The sequence below is a fragment of the Salmo trutta genome, chromosome 19 (genome assembly GCF_901001165.1).
Source record: "Salmo trutta chromosome 19, fSalTru1.1, whole genome shotgun sequence".
NCBI classification, from domain to species: domain Eukaryota; kingdom Metazoa; phylum Chordata; class Actinopteri; order Salmoniformes; family Salmonidae; genus Salmo; species Salmo trutta.
This window is the reverse complement of record NC_042975.1, coordinates 48,743,684-48,769,993: the sequence shown is the minus strand read 5'-3', so window position 1 is coordinate 48,769,993 and position 26,310 is coordinate 48,743,684. Positions and strand designations below refer to the sequence as shown.

Genomic DNA, 26,310 nt, shown 5'->3' with positions numbered 1-26,310 from the left:
TTAAGCAGACGCTCTTATCCAGAGCAATGAAGGTTAACATCGGCAGATGGCACATCAACCGATTTTTTCACCCTGTCGGCTCGGGGATTTGAACCAGCAACCATTCAGTTACTGGCCCAACTGTTTAACCGCCAGGCTGCCTGCCAGCCATACGGTCATAGTTTCCAAATGAAGCCATTATCGTTGCCTTATACCACATATACACCGTGGATTCTCTTTCATAAATCATAATATATATTTTCCATGCACGTAGTTTTGCTACATCTATTTAATAAACTTAATAATCACCCAGTCAATCAACAAATCAATCAATTAACATATCAATCACCACAAGGGTTCTCCCAAGTGTAAACTCTCCCCAGGGTTTACTACCCCGTTGGGCATGTGCGTGCGAGGGCTTACTACCCCGTTGGGCATGTGCGTGCGAGGGTTTACTACCCCGTTGGGCATGTGCGTGCGAGATGTTTTTATGAAATTGAAAGAAAAAAAACTTTCAACAAAACAATAACCGAACTGGTGGACAATGACATTTTTTTGACAGGGCTTTGTTTCAGTGAAAAACACCAAATGCGGATTATTTTCTTCATTCCGGAGCAACAACAATACCTTATTATTTACATAAATGCCATGGCACTGGTAGGCTGCCGTTCACTGAGCATAACAAGGCTGTAGGCAATAGCTGCCATTTGTATTTCGGTTTATGCCTCTGATGGTTTGTTGCTGAGGAAGTGCAGACATTTGGACAGGAATCAACATTAGTCGAAAGACAGCGCGAGTCGAGGCAGACGTTGCTGCGATGGAGGCAATTGGTGTCTCCTACTCGAACCCGTTGGAGGACTACGAGTTGATTCACCGAATCGGGAGTGGTACATACGGAGATGTATTTAAGGTATTTTAAATTCGCAACGCTCTATTCTTTCTTACTTTAGTGAAACTTAGGTCTCCTTCGTAGGCTTCTGGATATGCATCAATCCCCCTGAATTGTGATTGTTTTGCATATGACTGTATTACCTGAGCAGACACATACCTGTTTGAATAGATGGTAATTTATAGCATTAGTCGTATGTTGACTGCGTCAACGTTAAACAGAATGTGATGGTTTTCTTAAAAAAATGCTAGAAATTGTTTTGTGATTAAAACACTTTTTTTGTTGCTGATATAATGTTGCCAGAAAAGTGATATTTCGCCATCCTTAGTATCATCAATGTGTGAATGGAGGCATGCTGCATGGTCTCTCTCCATAACTGTATTGGATGTTGGGTTGTCATGAACACAGAGCTAAACATCAGAATGGCTCTAGTCTCCCTAGGGCTAGGCAGACTTGTTGCCTCCCACTGGATTTTTGCCTAGGGTCGGGTTTACGAGACTAACAAGGCTCAGGGAAATGCTGATTAAGCTTTTACTTTAAGTATACAGTGCATTCGGAAAGTATTCATTCAGACCCATTCACGTTTTTCACATGTTGTTACGTTTACAGCCTTATTCTAATATGGATGTATTTAAAAAATCCTCAATCTACACACACAGCCCCATAATGACAAAGTGAAATAGGCTTTTAACTAATACCTTTACATATTAACTAATTAACTAATACCTTTACATAAGTATTCAAACCCTTTGCTATGAGACTCGAAATTGATCTCAGGTGCATCCTATTTCCATTGATAATCCTTGAGATATTTCTACAACTTGGAGTCCACTTGTGGTAAATTCAATTGATTGGACATGATTTGGAAAGGCACACACGTCTATATAAGGTCCCACAGTTGACAGAGGATGTCCGAGCAAAAACCAAGCCATGATGTCGAAGGAATTGTCCGTAGACCACCGAGACAGGATTGTGTCGCGGCACAGATCTGGGGAAGGGTACAAAAAAGTCGGTAGCGTTGAAAGTCCCCAAGAACACAGTGGCCTCCATTCTTAAGTGAAAAAAGTTTGGAATCACTCTTTCTAGAGCTGGCAAACTGAGCAATCAGGTGGAGAAGGGCCTTGGTCAGGGATGTGACCAAGAACCGGATGGTCACTCTGACAGAGTTCCAGAGTTCCTCTGTGGAGATGGGAAAACCTTCCAGAAGGACAACCATCTCTGCAGTACTCCACCAATCAGGCCTTTATGGTAGAGTGGCCAGACGGAAGCCACTCCTCAGTAAAAGGCACATGACAGCCTGCTTGGAGTTTGCCAAAAGGCACCTAAAGGACTCTGACCATGAGAAACAAGATTCTCAGGTCTGATGAAACCAAGATTGAACTCTTTGGCCTGAATGTCAGGCATCATGTCTGGAGGAAACCTGGCACCATCCCAACGATGAAGCATGGTGGTGGCAGCATCATGCTGTGGGGATGTTTTTCAGCAGCAGGGACTGGGATCGAGGGAAAGATGAACGGAGCAAAGTATAGAGAGATCCTTGATGAAAACCTGCTCCAGTGCGCTCAGGACCTCAGACTGGGGTGACGGTTTACCTTCCAACAGGACAACGACCCTAGCACACAGCCAAGACAACGCAGGAGTGACTTTGGGACAAGTCTCTGAATTTCCTTGAGGGGCCCAGCCAGCGCCCGGACTTGAACCTGATCTAACATTTCTGGAGAGACCTGAAAATAGCTGTGCAGGGACGCTCCCCATCCAACCTGACAGAGAATGAGAGGATCTGCAGAGAAGAATGGGAGAAACTTCCCAAATACAGGTGTGCCAAGCTTGTAGCGTCATACCAAAGAAGATTTGAGGCTGTAATCGCTGCCAAAGGTGCTTCAACAGAGTACTAAGTAAAGGGTCAGCATCCTTATGTATTGTGATATTTCATATACAGTTGAAGTCAGAAGTTTACATACACCATAGCAAAATACATTTAAACTGTTTTTCACAATTCCTGACATTTAATCCTAGTAAAATGTCCTTGTGTGAGGTCAGTTAGGATCACCACTTTTGTTTTAAGAATGTGAAATGTGAGAATAATAGTAGAGAGAATTACTTATTTCAACTTTTATTTCTTTCATCACATTCCCAGTGGGTCAGAAGTTTACATACACTAAGTTGACTGTGCCTTTTAAACAGCTTGGAAAATTCCAGAAAATGATGTCATGGCTTTATAAGATTCTGATAGGCTAATTGACATCATTTGAGTCAATTGGAGGTGTACCTGTGGATGTATTTCAAGGCCTACCTTCAAACTCAGTGCCTCTTTGCTTGACATCATGGGAAAATCTAAAGAAATCAGCCAAGACCTCAGAAAAAAAATTGTAGACCTCCACAAGTCTGGTTCATCCTTGGGAGCAATTTCCAAATGCTTGAAGGTACCACATTCATCTGTACAAACAATAGTACGCAAGTATAAACACCATGGGACCACGCAGCCATCATACCACTCAGGAAGGAGACGCGTTCTGTCTCCTAGAGATGAACGTACTTTGGTGCAAAAGGTGCAAATCAATCCCAGAACAACAGCAAAGGACCTTGTGAAGATGCTGGAGGAAACAGGTACAAAAGTATTTATATCCACAATAAAACAAGTCCTAAATCAACATAACCTGAAAGTCCGCTCAGCAAGGAAGAAGCCACTGCTCCAAAACCGCCATTAAAATCCAGACTACGGTTTGCAACTGCACATGGGGACAAAGATCGTACTTTTTGGAGAAATGTCCTCTGGTCTGACAAACAAAAATAGAACTGTTTGGCCAAAATGACTATTGTTATGTTTGGAGGAAAAAGGGGGATGCTTGCAAGTCGAACACCATCCCAATCGTGAAGCACGGGTGTGGCAGCATCATGTTGTGGGGTTGCTTTGCTGCAGGAGGGACTGGTGCACTTCACAAAATAGATGGCATCATGAGGGAGGACAATTATGTGGATATTTTGAAGCAACATCTCAAGACATCAGTCAGGAAGTTACAGCTTGGTCGCAAATAGGTCTTCCGAATGGACAATGACCCCAAGCATACTTCCAAAGTTGTGGCAAAATGGCTTAAGGACAACAAAGTCAAGGTATTGGAGTGGCCTTCACAAAGCCCTGACCTCAATCCTATAGAAAATGTGTGGGCAGAACTGAAAAGGCGTGTGCAAGCAAGGAGGCCTACAAACCTGACTCAGTTACACCAGCTCTGTCATGAGGAATGGGCCGAAAATCACACAACTTATTGTGGGAAGCTTGTGAAAGGCTCCCCAAAACGTTTGACCCATGTTAAACAATTTAAAGGCAATGCTACTAAATACTAATTGAGTGTATGTGAACTTCTGACCCACTGGAAGAAAAGGGTGCCACTGAAAGGAGTGATTACTGGGGTAGCCATAAATGTAAAAGTTAACCAGCTGAAGGGGAAGATTGCCGGTGTTTGTGATGTTTGATGCGACGCAGACAGGGTGGCGACGCAGACAGTTCTTTTGAGTTTTGGTCTTGTCTTTGCCCGACAAAGTGAGGTTATATATAAGTTTCCTGTATGAGCTTTTGTGCCGAAATACATATTACGTTGTTACAGGTGTCAAGCTTATGGGCATGTGGCAGCAGTGTGTAGGGGGAAGGTTCCTAGGTGTGCAGAAGGGCATGAGACAAAGGAACGTGTACCATTGGGGAAAGTAGTGGTATGTGTTAATTGTAGGGGTGCCCATGGGGCTGGGGATCAGAAATGTCCCGTGTGAAAGAGAGGCAGGTTCAGGTTTCCAGGGTTAGAGTAGTGCAGAAGTTGTCATATGCTGAGACAGTGAAGAAAGTAGAGGAAGATGGTTCAGTGGGGAGGGATCCTGAGAGGAGTGGTGTGAGTAGTAGATCTGTACCAGTACAGAGGTATAAATCAACAAGTGATATGTTTCAGTAAGACTGGATTTTTGGCATTTATAGTAATGGTTATCAACTGTACTGAAGGGATGGAACTTAAGACGCAGACAATTGAAGTTGTGGTGGCAGCTGCAGAGAGGTATTTGGGTGTGCGAGACTTGATGTCGGAAGAGTTACAGGGTGTGTTAAATGGTGGTGTCTCGTCTTTTCAGGATGTTGGCCTGAGGAAGGACTAAATAGATATAAGTAGGGTGGTGTTATTTTTTTATGTATTTGGCAAAGTTGTATGTAAACTTCCGACTTCAAGTGTGTGTGTGTGTGTGTGTCATGCACGAAGTAGATGTCTTAACTGACTTGCCAAAACTATAGTTTGTTAACAAGAAATTTGTGGAGTGGTTGAAAAACGAGTTTTAATGACTCCAACCTAAGTGTATGTAAACGTCCGACTTCAACTGTATACAGTACCAGCCAAAAGTTTGGACACACCTACTCCTTCAAGGGTTTTTCTTTATTTTTACTGTTTTCTACATTGTAGAATAATAGTGAAGACATCAGAACTATGAAATAACACATACGGAATCATGTAGTAACCACAAACTGTTAAACTAATCAAGCAATTATTGAAAGTAGCCACCTTTTGCCTCGATGACAGCTTTGCACACTCTTGGCATTGTCTCAACCGGCTTCACCTGGAATGCATTTCCAACAGTCTTAAAGGAGTTTCCACATATGCTGAGCACTTGTTGGCTGCTTTTCCTTCACTCTGTGGTCCAATGAATCCTAAACCATCTCAATTGGGTTGAGGTTGGGTGATTTGTGGAGGCCAGGTCATCGGATGCAGCACTCCATCATTCTCCTTCTTGGTCAAATAGCCCTTACGCAGCCTGGAGGTGTGTTTTGTCCTGTTGAAAAACAAATGGATAGTCCCATTAAGTGCAAACCAGATGGGATGGCGTATCGCTGCAGAATGCTGTGGTAGCCATGCTGGTTAAGTGTGCCTTGAATTCTAAATAATTCACCAACAGTGTCCCCAGCAAAGCACCCCCACACTATAGCACCTTCTCCTCCATGCTTCACGGTGGGAACCACACATGCTGAGATCATCCATTCAACTACTCTGCGTCTCACAAAGACACGGCGGTTGGAGCCAAAAATCGCAAATTTGGACTCATCAGACCAAAGGACAGATTTCCACTGGTCTAATGTCCATTGCTTGTGTTGCTTGGCCCAAGCAAGTCTCTTCTTCTTATTGGTGTCCTTTAGTAGTGGTTTCTTTGCAGCAATTCGACCATGAAGGCCTGATTCACGCAGTCTCCTCTGAACAGTTGATGTTGAGATGTGTCTGTTACTTGAACTCCGTGAAGCATTTATTTGGGCTGTTATCTGAGGTGCAGTTAACTCGAATGAACTTATCCTCTGCAGCAGAGGTAATTCTGGTTCTTCCTTTCCTGTGGCGGTCCTCATGACTGCCACAGGAAGAACATTTCAAAGTTTTAGAAATGTTCCGGATTGACTGACCTTCATGTCTTCAAGTAATGATGGACTGTTGTTTCTCTTTGCTTATTTGTGCTGTTCTTGCCATAATATGGCCTTAGCCCTATTTGGTAAAAGACCATCTGTATACCACCACTACCTTGTCACAACACAACTGATTGGCTCAAATTACCTTTTAACAAGGCACACCTGTTAATTGAAATGCATTCCAGGTGACTACCTCATGAAGCTGTTTGAAAGAATGCCAAGAGTGTGCAAAGCTGTCATCAAGGCAAAGGGTGGCTACTTTTAAAGAATCTAAAATATATATTTTTGGTTACTACATGGTTCCATATGTGTTATTTCATAGTTGTGATGTCTTCAATATTATTCTACAATGTAAAAAATTAAGAGAAACCCTTGAATGAGTAGGTGTGTCAACTTTTGACGTGTGTGTACATGCATGCACACACTACCGTTCAAAAGTTTGGGGTCACTTGAAAATGTTTTTTTTTGTCCATTTTAAAATAACATCAACTGGATCAGAAGTACAGTGTAGACATTGTTAATGTTGTAAATAACTATTGTAGCTGGAAACAGCAACTTTTTTATGGAATATCTACATAGGCATACGGAGGCCCATTATCAGCAACCATCACACCTTTGTTCCAATGGCACGTTGTGTTAGCTAATCCAAGTTTATTTTAAAAGACTAATTGATCATTAGAGAACCCTTTTGCGATTATGAAAACTGTTGTTCTGATTAAAGATGCAATAAAACTGGCCTTCTTTAGACTAGTTGAGTATCTGGGGCATCAGCATTTGTGGGTTCGATTACAGGCTCAAAATGGCCAGAAACAAAGAACCTTCTTCTGAAACTCGTCAGTCTATTCTTGTTCTGAGAAATGAAGGCTATTCCATGCAAGAAACTGAAGATCTTGTACAACGCTGTGTACTACTCCCTTCACATAACAGCACAAACTGTCTCTAACCAGAATAGAAAGAGGAGTGGGAGGCCCCGGTGCACAACTGAGCAAGAGGACAAGTACATTAGAGTGTCTAGTTTGAGAAACAGACGCCTCACTGGTCCTCAACTGGCAGCTTCATTAAATAGTACCTGCAAAAGACCAGTCTCAACGTCAACAGTGAAAAGGCGACTCCAGAATGCTTGCCTTCTAGGAAGAATTCCTCTGTCCAGTGTCTGTTCTTTTGCCCATCTTAATCTTTTAAATCGCCTCTTCACTGTTGACGTTGAGACTGGTGTATGGCGGGCCATTTTGAACCTGTAATCAAACCCACAAATGCTGATTCACCAGACACTCTAAAGAGGGACAGTTTAAAAAATAAACTTTTATTGCTGCTTTAGTCAGACAACAGTTTTCAGCTGTGCTAACATAATTGCATAAGGGTTTTCTAATGATCAATTAGCCTTTTTAAAATGATAAACTTGGATTAGCTAACACAACGTGCCATTGGAACACAGGATTGATTGTTGCTAATAATGGGCCTCTGTAGACTATAGATATTCCATAAAAAATCTGCAATTTCCAGCTACAATACTCATTTACAACATTAGCAATGTCTACACTGTATTTATGATCAATTTGATGTTATTTTAATGGACAAAAAAATAGCTTTTCTTTCAAAAACAAGGGCATTTCTAAGTGACCCCAAACTTTTGAACAGTGTGTGTGGTATGTATGTATGTATGTATGTATGTATGTATGTGTGTGTGTGTGTGTGTGTGTGTGTGTGTGTGTGTGTGTGTATGTATGTATATACTGCTCAAAAAAATAAAGGGAACACTAAAATAACACATCCTAGATCTGAATGAATGAAATAATCTTAATAAATACTTTTATCTTTACATAGTTGAATGTGCTGACAACAAAATCACACAAAAATAATCAATGGAAATCCAATTTATCAACCCATGGAGGTCTGGATTTGGAGTCACACTCAAAATTAAAGTGGAAAACCACACTACAGTCTGATCCAGCTTTGATGTAATGTCCTTAAAACAAGTCAAAATGAGGCTCAGTAGTGTGTGTGTGTGTGAGACTATCCTCCATGTGCCTGTATGACCTCCCTACAACGCCTGGGCATGCTCCTGATGAGGTGGCAGATGGTCTTCTGAGGGATCTCCTGGGGAACGGGCGGGCCAGTCCATAGCATCAATGCCTTCCTCTTGCAGGAACTGCTGACACACTCCAGCCACATGAGGTCTAGCATTGTCTTGCATTAGGAGGAACCCAGGGCCAACCGCACCAGCATATGGTCTCACAAGGGGTCTGAGGATCTCATCTCGGTACCTAATGGCAGTCAGGCTACCTCTGGCGAGCACATGGAGGGCTGTGCGGCCCCCCAAAGAAATGCCACCCCACACCATGACTGACCCACCGCCAAACCGGTCATGCTGGAGGATGTTGCAGGCAGCAGAATATTCTCCACGGTGTCTCCAGACTGTCACGTCTGTCACATGTGCTCAGTGTGAACCTGCTTTCATCTGTGAAGAGCACAGGGCGCCAGTGGCGAATTTGCCAATCTTGGTGTTCTCTGGCAAATGCCAAACATCCTGCACGGTGTTGGGCTGTAAGCACAACCCCCACCTGTGGACGTCGGGCCCTCATACCACCCTCATGGAGTCTGTTTCTGACCGTTTGAGCAGACACATGCACATTTGTGTCCTGCTGGAGGTCATTTTGCAGGGCTCTGGCAGTGCTCCTCCTTGCACAAAGGCGGCGGTAGCGGTCCTGCTGCTGGGTTGTTGCCCTCCTACGGCCTCCTCCACGTCTCCTGATGTACTGGCCTGTCTCCTGGTAGCGCCTCCATGCTCTGGACACTACGCTGACAGACACAGCAAACCTTCTTGCCACAGCTCGCATTGATGTGCCATCCTGGATGAGCTGCACTACCTGAGCCACTTGTGTGGGTTGTAGACTCCGTCTCATGCTACCACTAGAGTGAAAGCACCGCCAGCATTCAAAAGTGACCAAAACATCAGCCAGGAAGCATAGGAACTGAGAAGTGGTCTGTGGTTACCACCTGCAGAACCACTCCTTTATTGGGGGTGTCTTGCTAATTGCCTATAATTTCCACCTGTTGTCTATTCCATTTGCACAACAGCATGTGAAATGTATTGTCAATCAGTGTTGCTTCCTAAGTGGACAGTTTGATTTCACAGAAGTGTGAATGACTTGGAGTTACATTGTGTTGTTTAAGTGTTCCCTTTATTTTTTTTGAGCTGTGTGTGTGTGTGTGTATATATATATATATATATATATATATATATATATATATATATATATATATATTCCATAAATCTGTTTTTCATAAATCTGTTTTTCTTTTATGGGGTATTGTGTGTAAGGGGGGGTCTGAATATTTTCCAAATGCACTGTATATGATCATGTGTGTTTTTTTTTTGTTTTTTTTTGTTGTTTTTTTACATAATTTTTTTAAAGCTCCAGCACACCAAATAAAGTTAATGAGTTTTTTTCTGTTCTATACTGCATTGAGTTTGTGGTTATGTGAGATGGCGCCTTGGTAGTAGCAGTTGGTAACAGGAAACCAAAAATTTGTTGAGAAAGGAAGTTATGTCAAAACCGTGAGAAACTCACTGTACACACCCAGGCCAGAACCCTGACCTAAACTCTGATATTTGTCATGGCCAGCAAATATAGTCTATAATTTTCACTGTGGCATACCCAAGAAACCCTTGTAAAGTATGGGAAAGATTTCTGTAAAAAAAATATATAAAAATCATCATAAAATAATAGATGGATTAGTTGCCTAAGTCATGTCTTGAGAGTGATCTTGAGCTGAGATTAGCAATAATAGTTTCATTTAGTCGAGGATGTAAAAGTTCTGCTGCATAATATACATTACTTTTACGTGACTTTCATCACAGGAAGTCTTTGTTTCTGTAGTAAAAAACAGGAAGTGAGCACCGCTCCATATCAGATGTTTTTTTTTTTTTTTTCAAGGGTAGCTGACAAGGGCCTCAGTTCCCACATGTCCTTTCACTGCTTTGCTTGGTAACATAATCACTGTGTCTGTATGATCTGTAGACATACAGTAAGGGTGTACTTCCCCTTATCACCCATGTTTTACCAGTGGAAAACAAAGTGTGAGCACGAGGCCCTCAAATAGGATACTTAATCGGCTGAGGTGTAATCATTATCCCACAAAGTTGCGTAACGCAACGAAAATGAGAGTTTCTATCTGACAAATTCAGCTAGTTCCCTCGCAGTTTTTGTTAAGTTTGTTTCCGTTTGGTTCAAAGTGACTAAAACCCTGGTTTAAATCTAATATATCTAGAAGTACTTTCAACTTGATGTGTGGTCGGCTATTATTCGTTTTCCCATTTTATAACTGAGTCCGTGGCCCTCATGACTTGAACGGTCATGCCAGTACCCATAACATTCGCAGCAACAAAAAAAATGAAATCGCAATGTCAAATGATCAGGAAAACGTTCAACTTTTTTGTACTCTCTCTTCTCTATAGGCCCGAGACATCAAGACGTCTGTGGTATCTGCAATCAAAGTTGTAAAACTGGATCCTGGTAGGCTATTTATCCCAAAGTACGGTTGTGTTTTTTTTATCTTCATCACATTATCACAGTATTCCTGAATATAAATCAGTTTGCTCCTCTCTCTTTTCAGGTGACGATATCTCATCTATCCAACAGGAGATCACCATGATTAAAGAATGCACTCACAAGAACATCGTGGCCTATTTCGGCAGCTACTTCAGGTTTGTTCTGCGATCAAACGTTAAAACGTGATATGAAACTCAGACCTATTCCTTTAACGGTGCGCCTCTTCCTTTCGGTAGAAATAACAAGCTGTGGATCTGCATGGAATACTGCGGAGGAGGTTCCCTGCAGGACATTTATCATGGTACAGTAGGGGGAACATCATCCCCCTAACACCCACCCTGATAGATAATGTATATGAATGGCATCATCCAGTGTTTCAAGTAAAGATTCAACCAGTTACTGTGTCCCTCATATTGTCTTTTTTTTGAATGACACACTTAATTGTTACGTTTCCATAGCTACTGGCCCCCTGAATGAGAGGCAGATTGCATATGTGTGCAGGGAAACACTACAGGTAAGAATGAAATGATATGCAGCGTTATTCATTGGATAAAGCGTTTAACAGTTTTCTATTGTGAAACTTTCCGTTTGGATGTAACATTTATTTACATTGTAAATTCGTAAACGTCATGTTTGACTGTTGCCCTGAGATGCCACTGTCATTGGATTTTCTGTGTTTGCAGGGACTGCGTCACTTACATGAGACCGGGAAAATGCATAGAGACATAAAGGTAATGTATAGAATCCTGTTGGAAATAAAACGTGTAAACAATTCGCTCTACCACTCATCTGAATTGAATCATTTGGTCTGGCGCTTTGGAACTACTTAGAGAAAGTAGTTTTGCAAATGTATGTGTCTCTGTGTATTTGGAGCTTGAGACTGTCCTCATGGGAGAGTGTGAGACGGTGCACTCATTGTGTCAATGTGGGTCCTTCACAGGGAGCCAACGTTCTTCTAACATCGCAAGGAGATGTCAAACTGGGTCAGTGACTGTCCTCCACCCTCACACTGTCACTCACTTTCACATATCCTCTCTGCCTCTCCTGTGGACAGTTGTGGAAAAAGTACTCGTGTCATATTTGAGTAAAAGTAAAGATACCTTAATAGAAAATGACTCAAGTAAAAATCATCCAGAAAAATGCTACTTGAGTAAAAGTATTTGGTTTTAAATATACTTAAGTATCAAAAGTAAATGTAATTGCTAAAACTCCTAATATTAAGCAAACAAGGCGGCACCATTTTCTTGTATTTTTTAAAATGTATTTACGGATAGCCAGGGGCTGGCACACTCTTACACTCAGACATAATTTACAAATGAAGCATTTGTGTTTAGTGGGTCTGTCAGATCAGAGGCAGTAGGGATGACCAGGGATGTTCTCTTGATAAGTGTATGAATTGGACCATCTTCCTGTCCTGCTAAGCATTCAAAATGTAACGAGTACTTTTGGGTGTCAGGGAAAATATATGGAGTAAAAAGTACATTATTTTCTTCAGGAATGTAGTAAAGTAAAAATGGTCAAAAATAGTAAAGTACAGATACCCAAAAAAACTACTTAACTAGTACTTTAAAGTATTTTTACTTTACACCACTGCCCTTGGACACACCCAGTCCCTGATTTATATATATTTTTTGATTTACTCAAATATTTGTCTCCACCTCTCACGCCATCGTTTCCCTCCAGCGGATTTTGGCGTTGCAGCTGAGATCAATGCCTCAGTTGCCAAGAGGAAGTCCTTCATAGGCACGCCTTACTGGTGAGTGATCTAAGTCCATCCATGGCACCAAAACAAGGCCCATTATCATGGTTTACCACAGTTATCCACGGACAGCGTTGCTCTTCTAGGATGGCACCCGAGGTGGCAGCAGTGGAGAAGAAAGGCGGGTACAACCAGCTATGTGACATCTGGGCAGTGGGCATCACCGCTATTGAGCTGGCAGAGCTTCAGCCTCCAATGTTTGACCTGCACCCAATGAGGTGAGGGCACAGTTGCTGGGATGTCACCTCTCATAATTATAATTATACAGATTCTGTCATAACAATGTTGTAAGTTAAATCTAGTTCTTGTATCCACTCATATTAACAGATCAGATTTGGATAATGATCACTGCAGCATGTTGCACAACAAGTTATTGTTATGAGATTTTGATTTATTTATTTATTTTATCCCCCCAGGGCCTTGATGGTGATGTCAAAGGGCAGCTTCCAGCCTCCCAAACTGAAGGACAAGTCCAAATGGTAGAAGTTAGTTTACAATTAAAAAGTAAAATGAGCTACATAACTAATAATGTATTTATGTAATGAATACGAACGAGTATGAGAGGCTAAAATGATAATGCATTAAACCTCTTTCTGCAAAAGTTAAACCCAAACTGCTTCTCCAGTAGATTATCTGGCTCATCCTTTGTTCAAAAATTGCCTTTTTGCCTTTATCCAGATTACAAGTTCTCCTTGTCGGTTAATTGAAAATGAAACCTTGTTCAAAGTATCGCCTTTTTTTTTTTTTTTTTCAAACACGCCATACAAAGCTGGTTACAATTTAAATATCATCCTCCTGAAAGCCAGAACAGATATTACAGCAAATATTATAGTTAAACTCAAATATACTGATTGATACTAAAAAAAACGAGTTGCTGAGGGGTGCGATTTAAATGCTCAAGATCCGAAAACACCATATCATGTATACTGGATATGTCTGAGTACCATTTAATGTGTATATCAAAATGTATTTCTGACATGTAATGCTGTGTATAAGGTTATGTAGGAATAATGTATATGTAACAAAATACTAAAACAAAGCACATGTTGTCCTCTGAAGGGAAGGGCCAATAAAATGATAATAAATACAAATGAATAATATAAATGTCACTGTGTGTCTAGGAGCCCATTAGCCCCTGTGGTAATAACCAGTGTTCTCTCTCCTGTTTTAGGTCCGTTGACTTTCACAGCTTTGTGAAAGTATCCCTCACCAAGAACCCTCGCAAAAGGCCCACTGCAGAGAAGTTGTTACAGGTACTACCTCAGAGTTCCATCCTTTTCAGGCGAACAAGAAGATGGCATCAAAGTTAATAAAAACCTGTCGAATTTACAGTGCCTTTGGAAAGTATTCAGACTCCTTGACTTTTTCCACATTTTTGTTAGGTTACAGCCTTATTCTAAAATTTTGTAAATAGTTTTTTCCCCCCTCATCAATCTACACAAAATACCCCATAATGACGAAGCAAAAACATATATATTTTTTTTTAAACATTTTTGCTAATTTATGAAAAATAAAAAAACAGAAATGTCACATTTACGTAAGCATTTAGACCTTTTAGTCAGTACTTTGTTGAAGCACCTTTGGCAGCGATTACAGCCTCAAGTCTTTTTGAGTATGACGCTACAAGCTTGGCACACCTGTATTTGGGGAGTTTCTTCCATTCTTCTCTGCAGATCCTCTCAATCTCTGTCAGGTTGGATAGGGAGCGTCGCTGCACAGCTATTTTCAGGTCTCTCCAGAGATGTTAGATCGGGTTCAAGTCCGGCTCTGGCTGGGCCACTCAAGGACATTCAGAGACTTGTCCTGAAGCCACTTCTGCGTTGTCTTGGCTGTGTGCTTAAGGTCGTTGTCCTGTTCAAAGTGAACCTTTGCGCCAGTCTGAGGTCCTGAGTGCTCTGGAGCAGGTTTTCATCAAGGATCTCTCTGTACTTTGCTCCGTTAATCTTTGCCTCGATCCTGACTAGTCTCCCAGTCCCTGCCACTGAAAACTATTCCCTCATGATGCTGCCACCACCATGCTTGGCATTCAGGCCAAAGAGTTCAATCTTGGTTTCTTCAGACCAGAGAATCTTGTTTCTCATGGTCTGAGAGTCTTTAGGTGCCTTTTGGCAAACTCTAAGTGGGCTGTCATGTGCCTTTTGACTGAGGAGTGGCTTCCGTCTGGTCACTACCATAAAGGCCTGATTGGTGGAGTGCTGCAGAGATGGAAGAAACTTCCATAAGGACAGCCATCTCCACAGAGGAGCTCTGTCAGAGTGACCATCGGGTTCTTGGTCACCTCCCTGACCAAGACCCTTCTCCCCCGATTGTTCTGTTTGGCTGGGCGGCCAGCTCTAGGAAGAGTCTAGGTGGTTCCAAACTGTTTCCATTTAAGAATGATGGAGGCCACTGTGTTCTTGGGGACCTTCAATGCTATAGACATTTTTTGGTACCCTTCCCCATGTCTGTGCCTCGACACAGTCCTGTCTTGGAGCTCTACGGACAATTCCTTCAACCTCATGGCTTGGTTTTTGCTCTGACATGAACTGTCAACTATGGAACCTTTTATATAGACGTGTGTGTGCCTTTCCAAATCATGTCCAGTCAATTGAATTTACGACAGGTGGACTCCAATGAAGTTGTAGAAACATCTCAAGGATGATCAATGGAAACAGGATGCTTCTGAGCTCAATTTAAAGTCTCATAGCAAAGGGTCTGAATACTTACGTAAATGTTGCATTTTTAGTACATTTGCAAAACATTTTGCTTTGTCATTATGGGGTATTGTGTGTGTGTGTGTGTGTGTGTAGAGAGCTGAATTAAAATGCATTTTAGAATAAGGCTGTAACAAAATGTGGAGAAAGTAGTGTCTGATTACTTTCCAAAGGCACTGTATGTCCCTAGTGCAGAAACTATACGTAGTTTCTAAACATAGTCCTTTAGGTGACCGACACTCCCCACATGACCTGTTTTCTTCTCAGCACCCCTTTGTGAGTCAGCGGCTGACCAGGACCCTGGCCATTGAACTGCTGGACATGGCCAACAACCCTGTTCTGCAAACTTCACACACTATGGATGAGAGTGATCTTGAGGTGAGCTCTCCTCTCCTGTCCTAAGATGTATGCTTGGGCACAACACTGTACTATGTGGATTAGTACTACTAAGATAAATACGTCACTAATGGCCTGTATACTACTGTGTATGTGTGGGTTTGCAGACATGCAGTGCATTCCCTGATAAGATCCAGTCCTTAGGGAAACCCCTGTCGGTCCAGAGGACTCAGTCTGAGGAGCAGTGTGAGTAACTCTCAGATCCTAGCATCCACAGCTTCTCAAAGACTCTGGAATTACTGATGAGCCATTGTTATGGCCGACGTAGCATTACCACATGCAGGGGCAAGCAGCCAAGGTCAGGACACAAGGGGATTGTCACTGGCACCGAGACTGAGCATCCACTCAAATAAAATGAGAGTAGTTTTAGAACAAGTGTGTGTTTTTGTTTACTGGTATCTCATATAATTTTCATAACAAAAAATGATGATGAAATTGAGGAGGATTTTCTAGTACAGTATTCAATATTTTAAAGGTGTTATTCTGTATTATATGTACAGTACCAGTAAAAAGTTTGGACACCAACTCATTCAAGGGTTTTTCTTTATTTTTACTATTTTCAACATTGTAGAAAAATAGTGAAGATTTCAACACTATGAAATAACACATATGGAATCATGTAGTAACCAAAAAAGTGTTAAACAAATCAAAATATATTTTAGATTATTCAAAGTATCCACCCTTTGCCTTGATGACCGCTTTGCACCCTCTTGGTATTCTCTCAACCAGCTTCACTTGGAACGCTTTTCCAACAGTCTTGAAGGAGTTCCCACATATGCTGAGTACTTGTTGGCTGCTTTTCCTTCACTCTGCAGTCCGACTCATCCCAAACCATCTCAATTGGGTTGAGGTCGGGTGATTGTGGGGGCCAGGTCATCTGATGCAGCACTCCATCACTCTCCTTCTTGGTCAAATATCCCTTTCACAGCCTGGAGGTGTGTTGGGTCATTGTCCTGTTGAGAAACAATGATGTATCGCTGCAGAATGCTGTGGTAGCCATGCTGGTTGTGTGTGTGTTCCTTGAATTCTAAATAAGTACCATCACACCACCTCCTCCATGCTTCACGGTGGGAACTACATATGCAGAGATCATCCGTTCACCTACTCTGCGTCTCACAAAGATACTGTGGTTGGAACCAAAAATCTCAAATTTGGACTCCTCAGACCAAAGGACAGATTTCCACCGGCCTAATGCCCATTGCTCGTGTTTCTTGGCCCAAGCAAGTCTCTTATTGGTGACCTTTAGTAGTGGTTTCTTTGCAGAAGTTTCACCATGAACAGTTGATGTTGAGATGTGTTTGTCTGCTTGACCTCTGAAGTATTTATTTGGGTTGCAATCTGAGGCTGGTAACTGAAGTGAACTTATCCTCTGCAGCAGAGGTAACTCTGGGTCTTCCTTTCCTGTGGTGGTCCTCATGAGAGCCAGTTTCATCATAGCGCTTGATGGTTTTTACAACTGCACTTGAAGAAGCTTTCAAAGTTCTTGAAATGTTCCACATTGACTAACCTTCATGTCATCAAGTAATGATGGACTGTCGTTTCTCTCTGGTTATTTGAGCTGTTCTTGCCATAATGTGGACTTGGTTTTTACCAAATAGGTCTATCTTCTGTATACCACCCCTACCTTGACACAACACAACTGATTGGCTAAACGCATTAAGAAGGAAAGAAATTCCACATATTAACTTGTAACAAGGCACACCTGTTAATTGAAACACATTCCAGGTGACTACCTCATGGAGCTGGTTGAGAGAATGCCAAGAGCGTGCAAAGCTGTCATCAAGGCAAAAGGGTGGCTACTTTGAAGAATCTCAAACTATAAAATATATTTTGAATTTTTTTAATGCTTTTTTTTGGTTTCTACATGGTTCCATATGTGTTATTTCATAGTGTTGATGTCTTCACTATTATTCTACAATGTTGAAAATAGTTTTTTTTTTAAATAAAGAGAAACCTTTGAATGAGTAGGTGTGTCCAAATTTTTGACTGGTACTGTATATGTGGGGATTGTGACTCTCTTTTTTTCCCCAGTTGATCTGCTAAAATTTGGCCCTCCCATGAGGAAGGAGACTGACCCCTCTCCTGACCTGGTGAGTAGCCTATCATCTGTGTCTAACCTCTGTTTTTATATGAACGTCATGTTCAACATAGAAAAACAATACATTGATTTGTCAAATTGTCAGTACATAAATATATTTTCCCCAACAGGGATCATATGACGAATGGAGCATTACAGGAGATGAAAAGAACTCCTCGTAAGCTATGGTTTATTTTACTTCCTATGACAAATCGGCCGTAATAAATTACAAATGAAGGCAGTAATAACTTAATCTACTCTACATTTGAGGTGCAGGAGTCTACTGGAGTGTGTTGAGGAAGCATTGCTTGAAAGGTGAGGCTATAAAACCATCTACATACATCTCTTTATAGCACTTACCTGCATTACCAATAACACACCAAAGGCAAAAGGGAACAAAATATAATTCCCATTACAAACAAACCAACAAACCAAGTAAGCTGAATGCAAAGGAATTCAAAACAATTCTGCACATCTGGAATTCAAAACAATACTGCACATCCAAATCACTACACATGTTTAATTCCCATAACATGGTCTGTTTGATATCCATTGCAGGAGGTTAACCGTCAAGAGAGCGCCCTCTGCTGAGGTGAGGGGGAACTACAGACTGTATTATCTTATCCTCTCAGGCACTCCACACTGTTTCTTTGGAACCGCACCAGCGTCTGTGTTCATCTGTTGCAGCACTCTCCTGAAGATGATGATGATGATATGGATAAATGTGGCACAGTGAAGAGGAGTGGGGTCCTCAGTCCTGCCCCAAGGCATACCATCCCCCTGTCCACTGACACTACTAGCCCCATAGAATGCGCTGGCAATTGTGACTCCACCCCTCCCACTGTCACACCTCCATTCACAGACCCCACCCTGGCTGACCCCTCTCTCTTCAACTGCTACTCTCCCTCTGAAGGTGAAGCATCCACTCACACGCAACACATCCTGTACACACAGAAACACTAACTAAAACAATCTATGAAGTCATTGTGTAAAGGTAATGACATCAACTACTAATTATGTCAATCTGCATGACCAATTTTTAGAAAAGGCTCAAATCCATCATCCTGAGACACTATACTGCACTGATGGGTCTGGACAGAGGCCGGGAAAGACGGCGGCCAAGGCCCAGCAGCCCCCACTGTCTCCAGAATGGAGCACCCTCAGGAGGAAAACAGAGGACTCGGTGAGTCACCATCAGACAAGTTACTGACACACCTCTTAAATGCATCTCTTGTGCAAAAATTATGACTGATAATTCTGTGGAATTTGTTTTTCTTCAGAGAGGTGATTGCCATGGACTTCCACCAACACCCAAAGTCCATGTAAGTCAAGATGTCTGGAGATATAGCTACCAATAAGAAAATAACGCATTGAAATTATACATATTGAACCACACAATCTTTTCTAGATGGGGGCCTGTTTTTCCAAGGTGTTTAATGGCTGTCCATTAAATATCCACTGTGCTGTCACATGGGTCCTGCCAAAGACTAAAGGTAAGCGCAGGCTATAAAGGATAACAATCAGTCAATAGAGCTTCTGTCAAACCAGTCATAGCTTGGGGAGAATATCTGACTATCCTCCCTCAGATCAACACCTCATCCTGGGGACAGAGGAGGGCATCTACACCCTGAACCTCAACGAGCTCCATGAGGACACAATGGAGAAGGTACCATCACGTTAACACCAATTGTACAAAAATGTAAAACAAAGGTAAAAAAAAAAAAAGTTTTTCTACCAGTCTGTTTTTAAAAAGCTTTTCTGTGTATTTCAGTTATTACCACAGAGGTGCAGCTGGCTGTATGTCATGAACAATGTGCTAATGTCTATCTCAGGTAGGGCCCTCAGTGTTCCTCACACCAGCAACAATGACAACACACCCTAATACAGTGTGTTCTATCTAGACGTGTGTTTACTGTCTTTGTGCTCCACAGGGAAATCATCGCAGCTGTGCTCCCAGAGGCTGACCACCCTGTTTGATCAGCGCAGACACCTGCCGAAGAGGCAGGGCCACCTGTCCATCAACACCCACCGCCTCACAGAGAGGATCAACTCAAGGTAGGGACACCCCACCCCTGGGCAGAGAGAGGCCGTAGAGAAAATACCCAAGCATCGTTGCTTTTCACTGATATTAGCATAAGAGGAAGGGAAATTATCCTGGAAATTGTACATACATTTTTTTTTTATAAATAGGTAATGTTAATGTGTTTTCTCTGTAGAAAGTTTTCTGTGTCTGGAAAGATACCAGACACCAAAGGCTGTCGACGCTGCAGCGTTGGTAAGGAACATGTTATTTTAGTCAAAAATGGAGTGTACCGTCTTTATGACTGAGATGACATCTCTATCTTCTGCCTTATCTATTCTTCTCAGTGCGTAACCCGTACACTGACAGCACATTTTTGTGTGCTGTTGTACCAACTGGCCTTGTCCTACTGCTGTGGTACGAGCCCCTGCAGAAGTTCATGCAACTCAAGGTGTGTATTCCCAATGCATCTCTGTACAATGTTAGCATTGTGTTTTTTTTAAATAGAAAAGCATCACAAAGCATTCTTCCGTTCCGCTTTCTCCTCTCCCTCTCAGCATATCGCTGTGAGTCTCCCAGAAACCCTCCCCATCTTCGAACTGCTTGTCCTGGAGAAAGAGGAGTTGCCACAGGTGTGTGTGGGTGTGAGCAGGTTACAGACCCCTGTCAAGACCTGTGAGCAGGTCCACTTTGACATCATCCACCTGAATGACACACCCAGAGCCCAGACAGGTACCTCCATCGATATTTTATCTAGTTTAATCTAGACCTGTAGTCACCAACCTTTTCTGAGTCAAGATCACTTTCACAGTCAAAAAGCAAGCCGAGATCTACCACTCAGAATGTGTTTTCAACATGACTTAAATGTTTTTATTAGGTTAATGTAAAAAAAAAAAATATGTAGGAATCAGTGGTGGTTGGTGCCGTTTTAAGATGAGGGGGATAATTATTTTTTTTATCAGCATGGTCTTATTTCTATTACAGCATATTGGATGACTGTCATTCATATTCCATTCACCCAGCTCAATGTAACATCGATAGGTTTAGGCTATTACATGATACTTGAATTTTCCCTGTACCCATCATGAGGTTGCTACAACCTAGCCTACGAACGAAAGTTTACAACGTAGAGAATTTTGAGTAATCAAGGTGACAGAGAGTGACACATTCAATACCGCCTTGCACACTCTTGCCTGCATGTAGCTGATCTAGGAGGTAATCATTAGTGAAACAGTTGCAAATGGGAATTTCTATTAGACAAATTCAGATATTTTTATCACCGTTCCGTTTGCTTCCATTTTAAGAAACGCTCTTTCAACAATCGGCGGAATGAATAGTATTGGTATTTTATTAGAATCCCTATAAGCTGTTGTGAAATCAAATCACATTTTATTCGTCACATACACATGTTTAGCAGATGTTTTTGCGGGTGTACCAAAATGCTTGTGTTTCTAGCTCCATCAGTGCAGCAATGTCTCTAACAATGCACAAAAACCTAAAAGTAAAAGAATGGAATTAAGGTGTGTGTGTGTGTGTGTGTGTGTGTGTGTATATATATATATAAATATTAGGATGAGCAATGTGGGAGTGGCATAGACTAAAATACAGTATGAGTAAAGCAAAAATATGTAAGCATCATTAAAGTGACCTAGTGTTCCAATATTAAAGTGGCCAGTGATTTCAAGTCTATGTATATAGGGCAGAAGCCTCTAAGGTGCAGGGTTACGTAACCGGGTGGAAGTTGCCTAGTGATGGCTATTTAGCAGTCTGATGGCCTTGAGATAGAATCTGTTTTTCAGTATCTTGGTCCCAGCTTTGCTGCACCTGTACTGACCTCACCTTCTGGATGATAATGGGGTGAACAGGCAGTGGCCCTGGTGGTTGTTGTCCTTGATGATCTTTTTGACCTTCCTGTGACATCTGGTGCTGTAGGTGTTCTGGAGGGCAGGTAGTTTGCCCCCGGTGATGCGTTGGGCAGACTACACCACCCTCTGGAGAGCCCTGCGGCGCAGTTGCCGTACCAGGCGATGATACAGCCCAACAGGATGCTCTCAATTGTACATCTGTAGAAGTTTGTGAGGGTTTTAGGTGCCAAGCCAAATTTCTCCTGAGGTTGAAGAGGCGCTGTTGCGCCTTCTTCGCCACACTGTCTGTGTGGACCATTTCAGATTGTCAGTGATGTGTACGCCGAGGAACTTGAAGCTTTCCACCTGCTCCACTGCGGTCCCGTCAATGTGGATAGGGGCGTGCTCCCTCTGCTGTTTCCTGAAGTCCACAATCAGCTCCTTTGTTTTGTCGACATTGCGTGAGAGGTTATTTTTCTGGCACCAGACTCCCAGGGCCCTCACCTCCTCCCTGTAGGCTGTCTCGTCATTATTGGTAATCAGGCCTACTACTGTTGTCGTCTGCAAAGTTGATGATTGAGTTGGAGGCGTGCATGGCCACGCAGTCATGGGTGAACAGGGAGTACAGGCGGGGGCTGAGCACGCACCCTTGTGGGGCCCCAGTGTTGTGGATCAGCGAAGTGGAGGTGTTTCCTACCTTCACCACCTGGGGGCGGCCCGTCAGGAATTCCCGGACCCAGTTGCATAGAGTGGAGTTCACACCCAGGGCCCCGAGCTTAATGATGAGCTTGAAGGGTACTATGGTGTTGAATGCTGAGCTATAGTCAATGAACAGCATTCTTACATAGGTATTCCTCTTGTCCAGATGGGATAGGGCAGTGTGCAGTGCGATGGCATCGTCTGTGGATCTATTGGAGCGGTAAGCAAATTGAAGTTGGTCTAGGGTGTCAGGTAAGGTAGAGGTGATATGATAGTTAACTAGTCTGTCAAAGCACTTCATGATGACAGAAGGTGAGTGCTACAGGGCGTTAGTCATTTAGTTCAGTTACCTTTGCTTTCTTGGGTACACGATCAATGGTGGACATCTTGAAGCAAGTGGGGACAGCAGACTGGGTTAGGGAGAGATTGAATATGTCCGTAAACACACCAGCCAGCTGGTCTGAGGACGCGGCTAGGGACGCCGTCTGTGTGGTTTTCCCTTTGTAGTCTGTGATTGTCTGTAGACCCTGCCCCATACGTCTCGTGTCTGACCCGTTGAATTGCGACTCCACTGTCTCTATACTGACGTTTTGCCTGTTTGATTGCCTTACGGAGGGAAAACTACACTGTTTTATATTAGGCTATATTCCCAGTCACCTTGCCATGGTTGTAATAGTCACAGTGGGTACAACATCTCCTATACACTTCGTGATGAACTCAGTCACCGTATTCGGCGATGTTATTCTCAGAGGCTACACGGAACATATCCTAGTCCGCATGACCAAAACAATCTTGAAGCAGCAGCTACTCTTCCTGGGGTCCACACAACATGAAACATTACATAATATAGAACATTAATAGACATAAACAGCTCAAGGACAGAATACACTCCTGATCACACGCAAACACAGTTCACTTTCATAGCAGCCTCATGAAAACAGCGTGATGACTTTGCTCGTTGTATATGTAATTCCTTCTCGCTAATATCTATGCCTTCTCCTCCTCTTACCTTTTTTCTTCGCTTGTGGACTTCTAGCTAACATAGCATCCCTATCTGTTTGAGCTGGGTGTTTGAGTAGGCTAAACTAGTTAGCTGTATTCTCTAGAAAAGTGAAAGTTTTAAAAAATACAACCGACTATAGCTAGCTCTCTCTCTCTCTCGCTTCGCCTTAATTTTGGAAGAAATTACTTTTTTCAAAACTGTTCAACTATTGTATTTTTCTCTTTGAGTCAACTACTCACCACGTTGTATGCAGTGCTAGCTAGCTGTAGCTTCTGCATTCAGTACTAGATTAATTATCTAATATTTTGATTAGGTGGACAACATGTCAGTTCATGCTGCAAGAGCTCTGATGGGTTGGGGGACGTCCTCCGGAAGTTGTCATAATAACTGTGTAAGTCTATAGAAGGGGGTGAGAACCATGAGCCTCCTAGGTTTTGTATTGATGTCAATGTACCCAGAGGAGGACAGAAGCTAGCAGTCCTCCGGCTACACCATGGTGCTACCCTACAGACTTCTGCTGAGGCTACTGTAGACCTTCATTATAAAACAATGTTTTAATCAATTATTTGGTGATGTGAATATAATTAGTATAGTTTTATCTAAAAAGGATAACTCCACTGGAAGGACTGAGTTTTGTGTAGTAGGCCTAATACATTATCACAGCTTATTGGCTATATACCTGGCCTGCCAATATTCTTCTCAGACCATATTATATTAAAAAAAACTTGAGCTTTGATAACAAAATAGATCAGTTGGTGTAGCACTTGCGAGGCACAGCTGAGCATAAATTTAAATAATTCGCAAATTAACTTTTTACTTTTATTTTACTGGACTGATGGTACCTGCATCTCATGGTCATGGTGCTTTCAAGACAATTAGGAACTCTGGAGGGGGAAAAAAAGAGGTCAAATCGTGACGTCGGTGATCTTCAGTTCAGAATTGGAATTCTGAGTTGGATGACTGGTTAAAAAAAAATTATGTCGCCGTCTGATCCCAGTTGTCTTGAACGCTCAGATGTTGAAGATGGCTCAAAATGGGACCACTTTGCTTACCCGGTGCACAGGGCTTCTGAACCAAGTGCACCCAACAACAACAACAGCAAAAGCCTTTATCGTTGGCTTTTCTACAAAAATGTTTGGTGATCGACTAGGAATCGCGATTGACAGGTTGATGACCACTGATCTAGACAGACGAGCAGTGTGCAAGCTGTGATGTTATTTATGTAACGTTTTCACAGGTAGTCAATCTCTGAAGGTGATGCAGGTAACTCAGCTGGACAGAGACACAGTACTGATCACTCTGGAGAGTGAGTTCCTTTCTTTCAATACTCTGCTTTCAGTATAATTTGATCAGGAACATTCTATGTGCTAGTGTTCTATTTAGAGTGGTAAGAACCCTTGAATGAAGAAGAGAAAAAAAAGCAAGATTGAATTGTGACTATTTTCCCATTTGACCTTTGCAGACACTGTGAAAATTGTGAATCTGAATGGAAATCCAAGCAAAGGGAGGACCTCAAAGTTGACCTTTGACTTTTCCATTGAGACTCTTGGTAAGGGAATGGATGAGTGCTGCATTATAATCATTTAGCTTTGTGTCTTTGGATTGGAGGCGACTAAATTGTTCTTTGCAGTATGTTTGCAGGATAGTGTTCTGGCCTTCTGGAAGCATGGGCTTAAAGGTAGAAGCTTGAATAGTGATGAGGTAATGCAAAACAAAACACCAGTCCAGCTTTTCTGTATTGTCAGACTGTATTGTCAACTCACCTATTGACAGTAAAATAACATTGAGACGTTTTACATTTTTCATAGGTTACACAAGAGATCACGGATGAAAGTCGAATATTCAAAGTCTTGGGAACCTCAAGGCATGTCTCTTAACTATGGGAGTTTGATAGCAAAACATTTGTCAAATTACTGAAGCAAAATAAAAAATGTACATTAACATATGCTTTTATTCTTCAGGGACATTATCTTGCAGAGTACTCTCACGGACAATCCATCTGCCTTAAGCAACTTGTACATCCTGACGGGTCATGAGAGTAGCTACTGAGGAAATCCGAGAATGGAGGACATTCTGTCTCGAGGAAGTACACAGCAGTCTCCTACTACTCCTAAAAGGACAAGCACAAAGTCAATAAGGATGGAGCAAGGATGCCTAAAATGGCGGTTGGTTGGCCAAAGAGACACAGCTGGGACTGTCTGAGCTTTGATTGGAGTGGGATTTCCTCACGGCTTCTTCGCATCCAACCGCCAAATGGACCTGTGACAATCAGTGGTTCAAAACAATACCAGTGGCCTGGTCTACATAAAGATCTTGGCATTGCAGTCAGATTTAAAACCACACTTGTCATAACTCTCCTGTGACGATCTGAAGGATCAGGTTACAGTGGGTCTGCTCTACAGCGTGCCCCCTCTAGTAGAGGGGGAGAGCGGGAAGTCGGCTGTTTTTATGACGGTCATAAAATACGCTGCCTCTATGCTCTGTAGTGTTCGATTTTGGAATGTAAACTGTGGAACACAGAGACCCTTGGACATCAAAAGTTTGAATAATTAAACAATATTTCTATTTTTGAGAATGTGGGAGTGGTCCGTGGACACTTAAGGGACAGTCATGACGAGTGTGTTTCATTTGGTGATCTCATGAAGAACAGGAAACCCTCTACTGTGTCTTTGGTTGTGTACACGTCTTAATTATGGAGTTTACATCTAAATATTGTGAAATGTTTGTGATTAAACATGAAACTATTTGTGAAAAGATGTAATGTGACCTTCTAAATGAGAAAATATGGGTTTTCATATAAAGTTAACCAAATCAGTGGCCACGCCCAAATGAGCGTAGACATTACGTCGGCGTCACGGACCGCTCTTTTCTCAGACGTGTATAAAACCCACTCCTGACTAAATTTACATTAGACTAGAAAACATGGAGCTGATGCTACATGTTGAAATGGTTAAGAACTACAACTCTATAGGCCCAGGA

General features: G+C 42.2%; 1 protein-coding gene across 1 annotated transcript; it reads left to right on the top strand.

The window, feature by feature from the left end:
• The first annotated feature begins 382 nt into the window (after window positions 1–382).
• LOC115154878 (mitogen-activated protein kinase kinase kinase kinase 2) lies at window positions 383–26,085 on the top strand. Its single transcript, XM_029701564.1, has 32 exons — window positions 383–889; window positions 10,747–10,804; window positions 10,905–10,995; window positions 11,077–11,141; window positions 11,299–11,354; window positions 11,524–11,571; window positions 11,781–11,823; window positions 12,524–12,596; window positions 12,686–12,817; window positions 13,016–13,078; window positions 13,771–13,852; window positions 15,560–15,670; window positions 15,796–15,874; window positions 17,720–17,778; window positions 17,897–17,943; window positions 18,042–18,080; window positions 18,324–18,357; window positions 18,453–18,678; window positions 18,809–18,948; window positions 19,046–19,087; window positions 19,174–19,258; window positions 19,352–19,431; window positions 19,537–19,597; window positions 19,697–19,820; window positions 19,982–20,040; window positions 20,133–20,236; window positions 20,343–20,517; window positions 24,569–24,637; window positions 24,794–24,880; window positions 24,962–25,032; window positions 25,140–25,195; window positions 25,293–26,085. Exons 1-32 carry the CDS (start codon window positions 797–799, stop codon window positions 25,378–25,380), a joined length of 2,640 nt encoding a protein of 879 aa, XP_029557424.1. The 5' UTR covers window positions 383–796; the 3' UTR covers window positions 25,381–26,085.
• The last annotated feature ends 225 nt before the right edge of the window (window positions 26,086–26,310 follow it).